The 18,092-nt window shown below is 41.7% G+C and overlaps 1 protein-coding gene across 2 annotated transcripts in view; it reads right to left on the bottom strand.

Annotated features, from left to right (window-relative positions):
- The window catches only part of LOC131105300 (nuclear factor of activated T-cells, cytoplasmic 1-like), a 46,357-nt gene extending 29,707 nt beyond the window's left edge, over window positions 1–16,650 (bottom strand). Inside the window, exons 1-7 of one of the 2 annotated variants that reach the window (XM_058053283.2) lie at window positions 16,473–16,650; window positions 16,199–16,352; window positions 12,507–13,611; window positions 10,813–10,972; window positions 3,487–3,689; window positions 2,716–2,888; window positions 1,770–1,910 (exon numbers count right to left, since the gene is read on the bottom strand). In XM_058053283.2, the coding sequence (XP_057909266.2) occupies window positions 1,770–1,910; window positions 2,716–2,888; window positions 3,487–3,689; window positions 10,813–10,972; window positions 12,507–13,611; window positions 16,199–16,316 (1,900 nt within the window). In that variant the 5' untranslated portion in view covers window positions 16,317–16,352; window positions 16,473–16,650. Of the gene's footprint in view, window positions 1–1,769; window positions 1,911–2,715; window positions 2,889–3,486; window positions 3,690–10,812; window positions 10,973–12,506; window positions 13,612–14,661; window positions 14,795–16,198; window positions 16,353–16,472 lie in introns of those variants that run through there. The other variant, XM_058053284.2, reaches the window with a different exon arrangement.
- Window positions 16,651–18,092: the final 1,442 nt, after the last annotated feature.

Below are 18,092 nucleotides of genomic sequence, written 5' to 3' on the forward strand. Positions count from 1 at the left end.
CGCCAACAAAATACTAGACAGCCAACCTCTCTCTTCTCTCTCATGGACACCACAAAAATGGAAAACAAACTAGTGAAATCTTGATGGCAAGTTTGTGGGAGGGAGTCCCAGCAGCGCAGATCTGCAAACTGGTTAATGTCTTTACCGGGTATTAAGGAGAGGGGTTGGTTGTTTGTGAAAAGAGAGACTGAAAGGAAACAGTGGCGTGACAGAGGAAGCGGTTTTGGTTAAAGGAAGAAAAATAATACATCCTACTTGAGGTCATTCATCTCATATGGCATGGGAGGCTAGAGGGGTTAGACAAAGGTGGCGTGTATGTACTATAGAAGTTTAGCATGGGGGAATCCCCTCCGTGACTAAGTAAAGACAGAAGAAGGAAGACCCCGATATGACCAAGTTCATCCACTTCCTCTTCCCTATCTCTGTGCCATACTGGGAGAAAGGGAGGAATTTTGTTATGCATTTTGCGTGAATGCATCTAATGTAAATTTGAACACATGATGTCCCAGTACACCCCCTCATTTTGATCACTGGTTCATATAATAAATTGAAGTTATGTTGAAATCTTTCAGTCAAAACATCTTGACCATGGCTTTTAAGGGGAACGCCAATTACATTGCGTATAAAAAGCTAAAAAAATAAAACCAAAAAATTCATTTGCGACTAATGTGCTTGACATCTTTCTGTAAATGTTATTGTGAGTCAATTACAATTAACTAAAATTAGAGAAGCAGTCCTAAGATAAAAGCTGGAGGCAAGTCGGAATTTAATTATTCTGCTGGCTAGATAAAATGTTGAATTTCTTTTCATTTTAATGAAATGTATTTTAATGAATTTTAATGAAGAATGGCCAATTTTAAATGAATAAACCAAAGAGTCAAGTTTATTTATAATTTTAAACATAATGAAGGTGTTTTTATTCATGTTTTTGTCTCTCCTACGTGGTTATGCTTTTTGAAATGTGCATCTGTTACATCATAGCCTATATGCAAATTAGTCAATGACATCATCTAGTGACTTCTCCAACAACTGGTAGTTACTTTTTCTACTGAGGAGTTGGAAAAAGTGGCTTGGAACTGAATCTAATCTAATAATTGCAACAGTCACTTTTATTGCAAATGTTGATCCGAAATTGGAGAACGTCATCGCCAATTTAAAAAATAATAACTGATGAAAAAAAATGACAAATGCACTCATGGCCAATATTTTGACACCCAAACATGCCATAACTTACACAAACAGTGATGTTTACCGTTGTTGTGTGTCCAATGCCTGTTTCTTCGCATACTTGATCAGTAATATTTTTAGCATGTCTTCCTCCCACGCAGAGAGGGAAAAGTTTCTGGTCAAAAATTAATGAATCACGTCTTTAGCGTGAGTCACTGCCAGACAGCCAGAGGTAAGATGAATATGATCGGGAAACAGCAGGTAAAAACAAGTGAAGGAGGTTACAGTAAATGTCAAAAACCATAGCGTAAGACAGACAGAAAGAGAGCAGTTGCAAATGCCCTGCTTGTGATTCATTCCTTAACTTGTGGCGATGATCATTGAACAGGCAATGGAAACTAACAAATGTAAATATCCTTTGGTTAAAAATACAGTGGCCTAATGCACACCACATGTGGCTCACTGGCAAGTTCTGCTGTATTTTGACGGGTAGGAGAGAATGAGGAAGTACGGTAAAGGCACAGAAGGAGAGGCGCATTTGAAAGAGATACTAGGAGTGGAACTACAGATGCGTTAAATATGTAATGGTGACTGAGACTCACCCTGCGCCTTCTCCACAAACACCACTTTTGAGTCAGGAAGGAAATTTAGACCACTCAGGACGATCATTTTGCCTCCAGTGGCAATGTAGCTGTCCATACTCTGTTTCTCCACCAAGGGAAGCTCCTGTGCTGAGCGCTGAGCTATTGGAGGGAAAACACAAGTATATTTCAGTGTGGAAAACACACATATCGGCAACAAAAATAAAAAAAAATATTGACTAGTCTTTTTTATAATTAATATGTTACTTCTTTTTTGAGTACCAATATTGGGTAATATTGTGACTAAGGGGTGTTTGTGACTTAACTTTTTGTGTTTATAATGTTAAAAACCTTCTTTTGAACTGCAATGGATATATTGAAAATGACTAATAAACAGTTTGGATACCCTCAGATTAGTCAGTGTACAGCTGGTATAGAAAGTGTAACTTTTATAGTACATAGATAAGATGTGTCTGGCATCATATACCCTATATTCTGGACTATAAGTCGGTCCGGAGTATAAGTCGCACAAGGCCAAAAATACATAATTAGTTAGAAAAAAACATTCATAAGTCGCACTGGAGTATAAGTCGCACTTTTTGCGGGTAATTTATTTTACAAACTACTTGACCAAAACAGACATTACGTCCTCTTGGAAGTTCTAACAATAAAAGAATAGAGAACAGGCTGAATAAGTGTAAGATACGCTAACACAATTCAGCTACACAAAAAATAAACATGAACAGAAAAGGTGTCCAGTGTTTATGGAACATAAACAGTTTTTTCATTTATAAGTCGCTCTGGAGTATAAGTCACAGGAACAGCCAACCTATGAAAAAAAGTGTGACTTATGGTCCGGAAAATACGGTACAGTACAATGTATTTACTATCTTGATTGATGTTTTAGAATCAACACAATAGAGATTTGGTTGATCAGACTCATTTCATGTCACCTAGTGATACTTACAACATTCAATGGGGTTCGAGGCGGCTTGTAATGATACGGTCCTGCCGTTGGGCTGGTTGATGTGCACTCGGAACACCAACCTCACACGAGTGTTTTTACGTCCGATGTCCGTTTCCCCTTTGCGAAGCTCAATGTCTGAGTTGCGCAGCTTAAGAATGCCTGCACAGTCAATTCTGAGACAAATAGAATGAAGAATAGATATGAAGTTGAGATTGAGAAAAACATTAATTAGATCACTAAGTTAACTAAACTAATCAACAGCACACATCACATTCTGGTTTCAACTAGACAGTTCCTAAGTAAGCCTTTCCACCTTACAACATCTACTGCCGGCCCAATGTCATGCAGTGATGGATATTGTTACAACTTGTACGGTTTTCGTATTTTATTTCAAAGCCCACAGGATAATAAAAGAGCAATGTTTCTGCAAACTTTCCACTGATTGAATCCCAAATACTGTACTGTACAGACCTCCATCATGAACCAAAGGACCGCAAATACAGAATGACACAAATCTGTTGCTCTGTGCACCAATATTTGGCAGATGTTCCTCACATGGACTTCCATTCCATTGCCCTTATGTGGAAATTAACATGAGCCGTCACAGAGGAGCGGGTTAAGTGTCAAAATCATGTATTTATTTCACCTTAGAGAGCAAGAAAGCATAGACCTTCATGGTCTATTTAGGCATATTGGCTATAGAGCATCAGGTCAAAAATGTGTAAAGCAAAATATTGACAGTGAGCTTGTGAAGCTGTAACAGAAACTCACATGGCTCGCATGTTGTTTTCAGGCAGCAGAGGGATCTCCAGGATTTTGGTGTTGGATTGCATGACTTCATGGCTCGCGGTGGAGACAGTTTTGCCAGTGATGCGGTGTACCTGGTAGAAGGCATGTGGTCGCAGGAGGCGGTCGTCTGCGGTCCCTATGAACAGCTGCAGGGTGAGCGGTTCGCTTTCCATGTAGCCGTAAAGCTGGCAGAAGAACAAAAGGAACCAGGTGAGAGGCAACATCAGGTTTTAAGACCTACTTCGAATGTAAACCCTCATTTGAAAATCAGAAAAAAATCACATTGGCTACTGATAGTTTAAGGGGCTTTTGTTGATGGCTCAAAATGGCAGAAGACCATTTTTCTATGTTTATTTTTGGTTGTGTTGGAGCCAATTTTAGCAGTGTTTTATTTTCTTTTTGGGGCTTGGATTCACACGAGATCTTTGTGAAATGTCCTTTCTTTTTGTTTTCTCTGGATAGGAATCCCAAAGAGGCTGCTGGAACTGATTAGAGACAGACTTTTGCTCACTGTTTATTAAAATGGCAGCAGACAGTGGCTTATTTCAAATTGACACCTATAATAAACAAGCAGCAAGTGCAATTGTCAATGCTCAGAGTGTATAAATTATGCAAACTAAAAACCAATGGCAATGCACAACAATGTATCCCCCACGACACAGTCTTCATTTTCTCAATCATTTCCGTGCCCGGGTGGATTACAGCACAATTAGAATGCACAGCAGTTCACTTTCCGAAGGACAAATGAAATGGAGAAATGGATATTGATATTTGTGTGCACTTATTGAGTGCACATTTGTAACTAAAAAATAATAAAAAATGGACTATACATGTCTCACTGTAACATTGTGAGTTTTCCTAGCCAATGGTTGAGGAAACAAAAAAAAGATTAAAAAACAAATCCGTTTGCTATGTACAGTATCGTGCATTCTTAATATAAAGCCATTGTATTCCAGGGTAACACAGTGACACTCGGGTCATTACTAATTTACATCAATAACTACTCAATTAGCTGTCAATATTCAAAGCAACTGTATATCAATGACCATTTCTAAAGAAAAAGGGAATTATTATAATGTTGTTTTGTGTTTTCAAATAACTGAACTTGATGTCGCCCTCTCACACTTAATAGGCATAGTAAAATGAAGTTTAAAAAAAAATCATGCTGTTTGGCATGCAGACGGAGCCAGTGTCTTTCCCTTTGGGCAGTTATGAACATAAATGATAATTTCCATTAAAGCTCAAACAAGCTCAAGCTCAGTGTCCCACTGTGATGAAAGAGACTGCTCTATCAGTAGTGCTACTTCCTCTTGCAGGCACCCACTTGCTCCTACTACCCAACTAATAGAATAAGTCAACACTATCACATATCAACATTTTGCACATTGAGAAATAAAAATGATTTTGCTCAAAAATATTGGTCAACGGCAGATATTGGCAAAAAGTCAGCTGTGATAGGAGGCAGCACTGAGTGTCATAATATCAATTGTATAATGGCATAAAATGTCAAAATATATTCTGCAAATTCTAGAAAACTACTGATATTTTATGAGGGATTTCTGACCAGATCAAAATCCAGATTTGTGCTGGAACTAAGCTCCATTTGCAGACCTCCCAGAATATGCTTGCTTTTTACAGTGCTGTGTTTATATGGTCACGTGAGTAGATGGCAGGGTGCTATAAACAATATGTGTTAACTTAAGATTTCAGAGGAGCCCATTTGATACATCAAAGAGGTGCTGGATCCATCCAGTTGGCTACTTGACTGCGGCTTCTACTGTGAACCATCACATACTCAAAACCAAGGCTCAGCAAGCCATGGCCATCTGACAAAATCACACTAATTGGTCAATTACTCCGGCAAACACTAGCACATCATCTCAGACCAATTTTCTTTGAGCTTGGTGCACGTGAAAACAGTGGTACTGTCATAAGGAATAAAAGAGTTTGGTTGTTTGGCTAACAGTCTGAGTCACCTAACAAAATAAATACCATGTGTAACCTATGGCATGATCAGATTAATGCGTTTTTAATTACGTTTGCAAGGGCAGTCGTGGATCAAGTTTAAGGATGAGGAAAGTGGGCAACAGACCAAATAGGTGCAAGATGTCACTTGAAATCTGTGACTGCTTCATTGGCAGCCAATGACATTGCACCCTACAGTATATTGGGCTGAGTTCCAATTTGGTGAAGGCTGTAGGTTTCCGTTAATAATCTAGAGCCTCATTGTGTACACTACATTTTTTTTAATTGGCAACCTTTATAAAACAACTAAATATCAGCAGAAACCCAACATATTTTGGATTTTAGTAAGGAAGACAATATATGTTTCTCTCATAAACTGATTATATTGAGCTGGATCATTCATTGATTACAGTTTCACATATGAAAGAGACTGGTAAAATAAAAACTGCCATGACCAAGCACCCTTTTTCTCCTTTTCATGCACTTTGAGTCTCTAGCAGCTGCCTCGACCTGTGAGCAAGTCACATATGAAACTCATCAGCAAGTTAGGCCGAGGTCAGAAGCTTCTTGAAGTCTTGCCATCCTGAGGGACCACTTCATCTATGTGGTGATCTCACCGGCAACCCTGCATTTGCTTGTTATACTTTACTTATGGTGTCACCTGGGGTAATTATCCCAAGCTGCACATGCTACTAGTTATTGACTCCAGAGAACACTGCGGCCAATCGTGTGGTACAAATCTGACAGATGACAACCTTATGATTAAATAAAATCCAGACAGCCATGGTAAAAAAAAAAGGGTCCCCTGTCACTTTTGTACTGCAGTTAATGTATTTCGATATTTTGGTGACCTCAGTGGTGATGTGGCAATATGGACAAAGGCAGTAAGAAACTGGGGTATTAGTTTCATCCCTTCGCTCATCTTGCGGTAGCGTGCAATGATGGTGGCATCATCACTTGAATCCTAGTGAGCTCACGGAGCACATGAAGTGATTAATGAGGTCAGGTAGTCCTTCATGTGATGCTGGACATCTCAAGAGCCCCCTGAGCCTGCCCCCATCTATTCATTTACCATATGTGCTCCCCTGACCCTCTCCCCATGCCACCAAGCAATCTCTTTCTTGCTAAACTCCTGTAATGCTCATTGAAATACTTGAGCGGAATGCTCAACATACTTCTTCATTGCATTCCCAAACCGGAGGCAAGCCATCAAGCCGCTGAGTGCGGCCCGTCAACAGAGGCTTCCCTCAGAATTAGGACCTCATCTCTGGCATATGGGGCTGGACCACAAAAAGGTTCATTTTGAGCAGACGAGCCTTCGGTCGGTCTATCTGCAGCGTGTGCTGAATATTTATTTTAAAATAGTCCGAACCAAGTTTGAACAGAGGCTTGAGTGCCAATTCCTGCCAATGTGTCAGCTACATCCTTTTACAGCCCTCACTGTAGCAATTCCTGAAAGAGAAAGGTTGTGGATATGACAGCTGATGCGTTAATTGTGTAATTGGATGCAGCTGCATTGTCTGGGTCAGTTGTGATGATGTGGAGGGGTGTTGGGCTGAAAAGGGAGAAGGTGCACCTCCTTCCACTTCCAATCATCCCCTTATGAGCCACTGCAGAGGCATTATCACTTTTAAAAGTCAACATAAAAACGACTAAGTTTAATGCTTTTTTGGTAATTGGAAACACAAATGATCTGTTGAAACTATACTTTTGATTAGAGCATTAGAAATGTCGAGCCTGATAGAATGTGAATACGGTATGAAGGCCTGCAGAGGCGGACTTCTTCTCTGCAGTGATTTCATCACTGCCTGGAGGATTGTCATGACTTGTAGAAGTCCACGTGGCGCAGAGATTTGGGAAAGAAAAAAGGATGAGGGGAAGGGGAGGAGAAACAGACTAGTGGATTCACATCTGCCTTTCTGCAGCATGCATGACAGTCAGACAACAAGCCTTTGCTGTATCCAGTTACTCATCCAAGCTATCCCTTCTTTTGGACATGATTCCATTATCCTCCTGCCTTGTTGATCGCATTCACTATTATTTGCAATCCTTAAAAATGGGGCTCGTTTTGGGTCAGTGGGGAGCTGGAGGTTATTCCAGCTGACCTTGGGCAAAATTGGGGCACACGGTGGACTGATCACTGAGGCACATAAAGATTTAACAACCACCCACACTCACCACTGCAAACCTATAATCCTCTATGATTCTCTAATTAATCCAATATATATGTGTTTCTTTGGACTGCTGGAGGAAACCCCATCCTTTTTCATAACACTTTTTCTACACCGTTAACTACTATTGCAATAGTGAATTGACTATACTGTGTATAGGTAATGAGTGTGTAAGTTATACAGGTTTTGGTAATTGTCCAAATGTAAGGAACAGCACTGTTCAAGACTGGCATAAATATCCCTTTGGGTGTTGAATCATAGTAATGACTTAGCGCTCCAACAACACAACCGGGTACACCAAAGCCTTGTTAATATCAAACAAGAGACGGTATTATATTTAATAAGCAATTAGTTGCCTTTGTACGTCCAACAAAAGGTCATAGGTTTTCTTTGGGACATTGCATGGAAAGTGAATGCAGGATCCAAGGTGGACTTCAATGTGCAGGGGACCATGCACATGTTTCCCTGAGGTCTTTCATATAGCGGCGGTGGAAATATACTGCAAATGTGATGTGCATTACATATAGTTGCAGAGGAAGGGAGATGGGTATTAAGTCACGCACATGTTAATAGGGATGATGGCCACATCCTGTTGAAATTACACCATGTCTGTTGCTGCTTTAGACTTAATGAGAGAGTGAGTGAGGTTGTGTGTATGTGTGACTGAGGAAGATAGAAAGCCCCATAGGCCTGTCATTATCCTATATGAACTAGCCATATGCAGGATTGTGCTGTATGTTAGGGTTAATATTAAACAGGTGTTATTGTCTTTTGTTACTAAGGGCCTGTTGAACGTCTGCGTCCTTCCTGACTGAATATGATCCCGAAAGCTTTTGCAGCCTCTTCACCAGAACCCACATTTTAGATGAGTGCCGGATGGCCTAAATAGAAATAATCGCACTGAAAATAATTCAATGTGATTCCATTCTTTTCCCTCTTTGTTTCCCTTTGGACAAATATGCATCCATCAATGTCAGAGTTGCTCAAAGGTAAACCAGGTTGTTGCATTTTCCAAAGCACAGCTTCAGAAATCATCTTGGGGACTTTGGCATAGTTGTGGCGAAAGAACATATTGGTTGGAAACTGTTAGAGGAGCCAATAGATTACTGCAGATCCTCTAAATGGCGTTGTGGTCGGCTGCTGTAAATAAAGTGAAAAAGCAGCCATGGGGGTCAAATAAAGGACCAATCCTGATGATGAATGGAAGTCAGAAGGATGGCATTTGAGTCTAAGAATAAAAGAATAAATTATATGACACAGATTTGGAATGTTCATAAACAAGCAGCATTCTGCAGTGAGTTAAAGTAAACATGATCCAAATGTTTTCCAATCTCCCCACTCAACTATACAATTGCCATCTCCAGGGCATGTGATCGTCTCTCCACGTTTTTAATTACTGTATCTGTCTTTTTTTAAACATAACATTGCTTTACCACACATATGTCACTCAAACTCATTCTGTGTGCCTGATCATCCTGACTTTCAGTTCAGGGAGTCCTGCTGCAGCAGGTTTGGGAAACGGTTGATGGATGAGCAGTTCAAAAGGAGTGCCATTCTCAACTCCCCCTGAGAGCGAGGCAATGTAGCGTGCAAAGGGGAGGTGGAGTCCGAAGGGTGCTAGGATTGTGACTCTTTACCACAAACACCACCCCTGCCCCCACTACTACCACCGTGCTCAGCCAACCTCTGGGCCACCAAGGCTCTAATCAGCAGGATGCAGAGCATCTCCAGGGGCAGCCAAGCCAAGCCCCAGCTGCGCGGTGATTCCCTCTGCCCCTTCCCATTCTTTCGAATCTGTGGCTTTCGTGCACACACTTCCTTGGCTGCTTCCTACACCCGTGGACCTGTGTCATTATTGGCTCATTCTCCTTGAATGCACCTCACCCATCCAGTGCCTGCCACTCATTACCGCGGGGCACTGGGGAATATGACATGCCTTATCCTTCATGGTTACAACACAACTGAAATATCAAATACACTCATAATCATGAAATATGACAGATTTTGCGTCGCAAACTTCCCAAAGATTCAGCATGCAATTTATAAAACTGAGAGGCATTTTTAATATTTCAGGAAACCATTGTTTTTTGATTCAGTTGTAGTGCTATATTTTATTAGCTTTTGCAGATGTACTAAATTACATGTCTGCTTCGTGTATACAAAGGTGTGTATTGAATGGGGAACCATTGGTGGTATTAACAGAGGAAACCTAAGAGCTGACAGGCCTGCAGCTGTCAAGTACATTGACAGTGAACACACCAGCGTGTGCTGACAGCTTCTATTTACAAAACAGCTGTGGTGCTAACAAAATCTGAGACTAAGTAAGTGAAGGGGATATACCACAAGCCTTAAACTTTACAGAGAAAAACAAAGGTTGTCTCTGGTTGCTGCATGATCAATATTCATTTTAAATCGTTAAATGCACTCCCTACTTAATTTTTTAAAATGCAGTTTTTGGAAGTTACAGGCTGCGCTTCATCACCTGTGGCATTGGTTTTTCTGCTCGATCCTTACCATTTGTAAACCAAGATGTCCACACAGTGTGGTGACATTGAAAAAAAGAGATCTGTGATGTGTTGCTGACCAGACTAATGTGCTTCTAAGTGTTCATCAAACTCAACAACGAGAGACTATGGTACCGCTCTATACTAATTGGGTCAGTGTATACTGCTTAATGGTAAGAATGAGAATTTGCAATAACAGATTGAATCACATTCAGGGAACATTACAAACACAGCACATGGCGCACCCATGTTTACAAAGTATTGTTATGTACAGACAATAGTTAATCCAGACAAAGTTTCATTTCAGATATTAGTTACAGCATTAGATTAATGCTGTAAAGTACTGGGGCTTAAATGTATATAATAATTCTAATTAATAATACTAATTATTATTATTATTATTATTATTGTTATCTTAATTCTGGGGGACCTGGTTAGCCTCTGGTGAACAAATTAGAAAAAATAAAAGAATGAATGCTGAGAAAATAATATAACACCATCTCTTGTACATGTGGTTGTAATTGACTTCACTTTGTGCCAAATGCCCAAGGTTTGTTGTGACAGAAAAAAAAAAATCAATTATGAGAATTTGCATTAAATTGCATGTTCTGAATTTATTCCCAAACGTAAGGCAGTTAACCTGATAGAATGCAGTGTTGTCAGCGTACCTGGACAACCGGGTGACCTCCAGATAGAGCTTTCACTGCCCCACGGCTGCCTTCAGTTTCATAGTGGGCTCTGTGGTGGGACTTTGGCTGTAACTCAATCTGTAAACTGTATGGGCCGGAGCAGGAGGGGAGCTGCCAATCAAGCGCTGGCAGAGATGGGCTGCAATGACATCACACACTACACATTAATGTTATGCCATTTCTGCAACACCGTAAAACATACTTATTCATGATTGTCACTTTGTCGTGAAAACCTGATGGCTCTATTTCAAATTTCCAGCCTTAGAACAACTACCTGACACATGGCTACAGGTCTTTAAATGTGTCTTTTCATTATACTTTATTATATTCACTGAAAATGTGTGTGGTTTGATATTTTTCCATGGGCCCCATTTCTGTCAACGTCAAAAATGTATGACCTTGCTCTAAATTGGGCTTAATTTCGGACACTTTTTGTAATTCAAACTGGCTTAATCCTTCTCCATTTCATCATGGTCTGTAATCGAATCATGTGTAATCCCTTGTTCCTCAGTAACAATTTGTGTCTCTTTTTTATGAAAACAAAAGAGCACAGTGTGCTGTGGATTTGACTTCAGTGTGTTAATACTATGTTCTGACAAGTGGGAACAGACACTGATCAAGGGAGGGAAAAGGCAGCGACATATCTGGGGTACAAAAACAAATCTCGCCCATAGACCCAATCACTCAGCCCGCCTGTTGATGCTGTGATCTATTTAAGTTTGATAGGAATAGAAGGATTAACACTCTTAATAGTAGGTGTTAGGCAATGGAATGGGATCAGCATCCCACCCTGCCTTGGACCATATCTAATTCTTGGATACAGCTGGCCTCCCTCAACATCATTGTTCTCAACATGTCAATCACTTCCCTTGTGAGAACCGCTGTGATATCTTAACCAAAACAAACATGTACAAGACAACAATTCTCTGTATCGGATGCCTGGTAACGCAAAATCCCTGATGGTTTGTCTGAAACCAATCTCTGACATATTGGTGGAAGTTGTGTGCTGTTTGTTGACTCAATATGGACTGATTTCCCCACACAAGAGTTTATCTGCACAGTTGTTGCATGACATCACCGTGGCTACAGAAGGAGATGGTCGGATGGCGGGACAGACCACAGTCGAGAGCCGGCTGATTAACCCACAGACTGTTTCCTCTTCGGTCAGTGCCTGTCACCATTGCTTCCTGTTGGTCACTATCTTAATCAAACACTTGAGTTCCGACAGGAAGGTGTGCTATTGGCTTGGAAAATGATGCCCTGAGGGCCACAATTGGGAAAAATTAGCTTACCATCCTCATAAAAACAAAAAACTATGTATTTTTATGTAAACATATACAACAGTGGGTGTCCATGTGTGTTAAACTTTGTGTGCATGTTGTTCCAGTAATAGGAGCACAAAGGAGCTTGAACGCCATGCCAGTGCCTGTAAACTGTGAAATAAAAACTGTTTGGTTCACACACTTCACATCAGGAGCAACTGGGATTTCGTATTTTGCCTAAGGATACTTCGACAGGATCATAGGATGGAGGATCGAACCTGCAACCTTCAGGTCGTGGGACAACCACGCTACCACCTGAGCCCTGCCACCCCGAAATTTAGATTTTTCAGTCATCAATGAAATCAAAATTGTGTAAAAAAATGATCAAGTATGGCTGACTAAAGCACCTACCTTAGGTAAGGCTTGGGTTTCGACCAAGAGTAGGGATGCTGAGGCACCTCGAGGAAGCCTCCGCAGTAGTTCTCCTTCTTCAAAACCATGCGGGAAGGATAGTCCTCGTGGCTGAGGTCCCCCTCCTGGACTAGCTCTTCACCACCAGGCTCCACCTTGAGGCTCATAGAAGGTGAATGGTCCACCATGGTCTTACGTGTCTTAATGGGGATCCCCTCTCCCATGTCTATCACTCCATCTGTGGTTAAAGCATTGATAGCGGCCACAATGGCAGAGTTGGTGTACTGGTTGGCATTGGCAAGCCAGTTCTCATCTGTGACACTGACTCTGGGGGAGCCATACGGTGAGGGGGTAGGAGATTGGTGGGGTGAACAAGATGTCTGGTGGCAGGGGGTATCATTGAAGCTGTACTTTCTCTTCCCCACACCAGCACTGCTGCTGTTGTTGTTGTTGCCTCCACCATTGAAGGAAGGGGAGTTCGGCCTGGAGCCACGAGGCTGAGCTGGCCAGCCTTCCTCAGCCACAGCTCCGATCTGAGGGGAGTTGGAGGGCGAATTGTGAGGGGAGGCTGCGGGGCCGCTGGCATGTGGGCAGGATAAAAGTGTGGAGCCCCTGGGAGAAACGCAGGGAGACTGCCAGGGGGAATTCTGTGGGGAGTTGTCATAGTTGTAAAAGCCAGACTCGTAGGATGAAGCTTCGGAGTTACAGCTGCGTGAAGAAATGCTGCTCGCGGGACTGAGGCAGCTGGGATCACGGTAGCCATCTGCATTGGGCAGTGTAAGTGTCACAATGGAGTTAACACCTCTTTTGATGATGTGGTCTTCTCTGATGCTTTCTTCTACTTCATCTTCAGGACACTGGCTGTAGGCAGTAATTTCAATACGTGGACTTTCCAGAGCTGGAGCCCCGTTAGGTCTGAGGCCATGAGGCAAGTAATAACCTGATGCCACATGGTTGTCATTTTGGAAGCTGTAGCCTGTCTGGTGACAAGATGTAACAGAGATGACCGGACTGGACTGTAAGGTGTGGTACTGGGTAGCCAGACAGGGGTTGCCCATGCCCAATGGAAGGGAAAGCGTGACATTTGGTGTGTAGCTGAATGCATCTGAAAAAGAGAAGCACGTTTTCAATATGGAGCCAGTGTGCCCGCTAGATTAAGGTGATCAGTGTCATTATACTTTGGCAGTAATTAACCCTGATTACATGTACAAACAATGCCCCCATAGAAATCTTACCAGCGACAGACTGACTCCTTTCTTTATTCTATGAACATCTGGAGAAGCTTAGCAATCATTTTCAAGTAGTTACTGTATATGTGGTTGCTCTGTAGTCCCAAATTGCACAGCCACCCTGTTTGCTGGATAAGTTCATTTAAGACTGTGTTTGGCACTCCTTGCTGTCAAATGTACTCTACAGGAATCCCTCCAACAGCAGACTGATGGATGCTTTATTTGATTGATTGCATCACTCACTGAGTGAATTAGGCCCTCCCCTGTGGAAATCTGACAGCACTCTCGCTTCGCTCTGAGCTTGTGATTAAGTCAAAGCGAGGCATCTGCAGCATAACACACTCATACGCAGAGGTGAGCGCACAATAGAGAAGATAAAAGATAAACAATAGCCAACAAACATCCTACAGCCTTGTAGGTTATCCACCTCTGACAAACAGTTACTGTCTTTTACAGCAGTTGTAAACGTCATGTTTTGTCTTTCAATAAGAACGTTAATGATGGTGAATGTCCACAGAGCAGACGCCATTTAGTCAGTGTGAAAGTCAAGGGCATTCCCCTTTGGTGTGTTCACCACAACGCTCCGAATCTCATGAAATCTGTCACACACCACATCATATACAGGTTAGCAATCTAAAATTAGGTTGTGGGAGTCTATTTTCAGAGTTGATAATGTACTCTGCATTGGACAAGTTTAGTATATCACATGTTTACACGTGTTATATCACATATATATAGTCTAATATTTTAGAAGTTTCCTGGGAAAATATAGACTTTATATTTTAAACAATGGTAAATATGGCGCCACAAATACAACCCAGTAGTGCATGTTGAATTATCATTTCAACAACATATCAACATGCACACAATGCACTCAATATAGTCTACACATCAAATAAAGCAAAAAATATATTTTCAATACCCACCTCTGTCAGGCTGATACATGCACTGGCTGTGCTCAAATATATAACTAAAATCAAACTCTTGCTCTTCTTGCTGAAAACTCATCTCTGCTCCCTTATCAAACTGTGACTTTCATCTAAAAGTGCGTCCCAGATCAAACTCCTCTGAGGCTTTTCTTTTCTGGTTTACGCTCTTGTAGACCTCAGAAGGCAACATCTCTGCCCGCTCCACCCAGTGTGACACACCTCCTCACTTCAAGCCTGACTTACTTTGCTCATAGTTGCAAATGTTTTCTATCAGCACACTCTGTGACACATCACACTTTACCTACTGGGGGGTTTTTAGTCTTCCTGTTTTGTATGATGCTTCAGTGTTTTTAGGTTTCATCTTCCAAATAAGGAATTTCATTCTAATTTGCAAATGGAAAAAAACACAATCTGCAGTACATTTCAAAGACAACTGACTAATTTTCTCAATCACGCTATTGGATTCTCTCTAGGCGAAGTAAACATGCATACCAAAAGAATGAATATATTTATCTCCAGGGATTGCGGTCTACAACAGCCTAAGCCTGACGGGACCTCAGGGACAGATAGGTGGTTGCCCACAGAAGCCATCTGCATCTTCTGGAGCAAAGGGGCCTGGACCCACACTTATTACACATGCTGAGTGCAGGTTATGGCAGGAACCCAATAGGATGTGTGTTTTTAGTTGTGCGTGTCGGACTTTGTGAAGTTCTGCGATAATAAAGCAGCCTTCGGCATATTGCTGAGGCTGTGAGTGGTTAAGCATGACTCCCTGCCAAGCAAGCTACTCAGCATCCCTAAGCGGACACATCACAATTGTCTCGCTCTCACACACAGGCACACAGAAACATATGTTACCAATTATAAGAGTTGGGGCCAAAATGGATAATAATAAAACCCGCACCCGTTCATCTGAAATCACAAAAAACTAAGCGAAAACAGAATCCACAAAAAGCCAGTGACATCAGCGCTTGAATCCACATAAGGCAGACTATGCACAACTTCTGATGGACCCAATGGAATCTGTGAACATTAATCATGAATAACCAACACAACGGGACTTGCATTTTAAAAGTTGACTCTTGGCTTCTCCATACAATTAATAATAACGACCTCAATTTAGTACTTTTGTGTTGCATGAATGGAAACATTAAAGTTTTATACAGGTGACGACACTGCCACCTGCTCAATACTTAAGTCTGAGAGAAACACCTGCAAAACCTATAGCGATACAGTTGTTAGAGGTTTTACATCAGTACATGTCACTAAATTCAACTTTATGTCCAAAGTCACTTATTCATTATGTTGTAAAGTCACACAAAAAAAATTATTGGAGCTAACTGATACATTAATAATTTGCTCTTGGTGTGATTAAATATGCTTATTTCACCCTCCACTACTTCAAAATGACATTATTCTGCAGCCATAAATACAACTGACAGCCTCATAGTGTACTGCATAATTATTATGCATGAGACGCATGCAACACTTGGCATGAACACATCACAAAGTCAGACATTCAGCAGTGCTTTACCTTCTTCTGCAGACTTCATTTCGGCGACAGAGGTACCAGAGTGGAGTCCCCGCTCCTCACTGGCTGGAGCTTCAAACGTGAACTTGGAAGAACCGCTCAAGATGAGCGTATCCTGCATTCAACAAGCGGCGCTCAACTTTACCCGGCTGAGAGGCTGCATGAGCAACGGAGCATAAAATAGTACAAGCTTGGTCATTAACTCACGCGTAAAAAAGAAAGCCAATTTTAGAATAAAGTGATATAAATGGATTATAAACGTAGTGGGTGTGCGCACCGGATGAGTCTTGGTGGAGTGGATGAGGAGGTGGGCGCTGTTAAGGGGACGACTGTGGCTGAGGTGAGTTAGTCTGTCTTGTTCCCATTGAAGGTCTCCAAGAGTCTCCCCAGGTCGATGACGCAGCGCGGCTTTGTCAGAGGGGCTGTCTCTGGTTCTTTTAAAGCTGGGAAACACCCTGCGTTCTCCGTTAACGCACCGCCCATCCATGACGCCAGCGACGAGCTCCTGCAACCTCCTGGTCGGCGCGATGTTTTCCACACCGGGATAGGTGTGTGTGTGTGTGTGTGTGTGTGTGTTGGTGTGTGTGTGTTTTTGCGTTGTGCGCAAGTGCGGGCGAGCGCTTGCAAAATGCCCGCTAAAGTTTAAGCCTTTCGTCATCATTTGATCCCAATGTTTTGCCTTTCTCTCCGATGTATTCAAGAGCTTTATAACGGCTAGTTTTTTTCAGAACTTTGGACAAATCCAGCAGCCCCTGACTGCAAATGAGACCAGTTTGTTGGAATATGAAAGTTCACTTTCTTCCTCATTTTAATGTGTTGTGGTATATACATTTTATTTAAATGCAATCTGTTTGCACAGTGCTACAGCATCAGCACAGCATCATACAGTATTATTTGCATATTGGACTGTGTTTACAATTATGCACGGTGGTCAAGTGGTTAGCGCGCAGACCCCACAGCTAGGAGACCGGGTTCAATTCCATCCTTGGCCATCTCTGTGTGGAGTTTGCATGTTTTCCCCGTGCATGCGTGGGTTTTCTCCGGGTACTCCGGTTTCCTCCCACATTCCAAAAACATGCATCGGTATGAATGTGAGTGTGAATGGTTGTTTGTCTATATGTGCCCTGTGATTGGCTGGCGACCAGTCCAGGGTGTACCCCGCCTCTCGCCCGAAGACAGCACCCCCCGCGACTCTCGTTAGGATAAGCGGTACAAAATGAATGACTAAAGTCTAGCACACCAAATGTAATGTGTAAATGTGTTTTACTTTAACGTCAATCAGCAGTTGACTGTGTGGTTGAGTTGATATCACGTTTGTCTAATCTACAGCCGCCAAAATAATGATTCCTATTAGGTAATACTATTATAATTTGTGGTTATTAGCTAATACAGTAAGTAAAACCACATGTAGGAGTTGTTTACTGAAAATGTAATTCCATTAGTTCCCTAAAGAAATCGGAATACTGCAGGGATTATCGAAGTTTAGTATTCAGCAGAATAGCTCAGCCCACATGGATAATTTTGAAGTTTTATTTTTTTTAATGGTACATGATAATGATATTTGATGGGGCTTGAAGGCTGATACTCTGAAAGTGTAAACAGTTGCCATTACGAGAGTTACAAATAATGTGGAACTATTTATCACTTTAAAGAAAAAAGCCATTCATCAACATGAGTTGGACGATCACCGTCCAAGAGGGCAATTAACAAAAACTTAGACATGATCCTACAGTATGTAATACATTTTGGTGTGGGGCCAGATTTCTAGAAAAAGCATAAAAAGACTTTTGTGGGTCTGAAAGGCTGATGGCAAACCCAAAAGGATGATCACATAATCAGAAGCAGACTCAAGCTTGGGGCACAAGTAGACAGCATGGGGAGAAAGTGAGAGTGTCTT

This window comes from Doryrhamphus excisus, linkage group LG5, assembly GCF_037039965.1.
Source record: "Doryrhamphus excisus strain RoL-2023G ecotype Guam linkage group LG5, RoL_Dexc_Guam_v1.1, whole genome shotgun sequence".
NCBI classification, from domain to species: Eukaryota; Metazoa; Chordata; class Actinopteri; order Syngnathiformes; family Syngnathidae; genus Doryrhamphus; species Doryrhamphus excisus.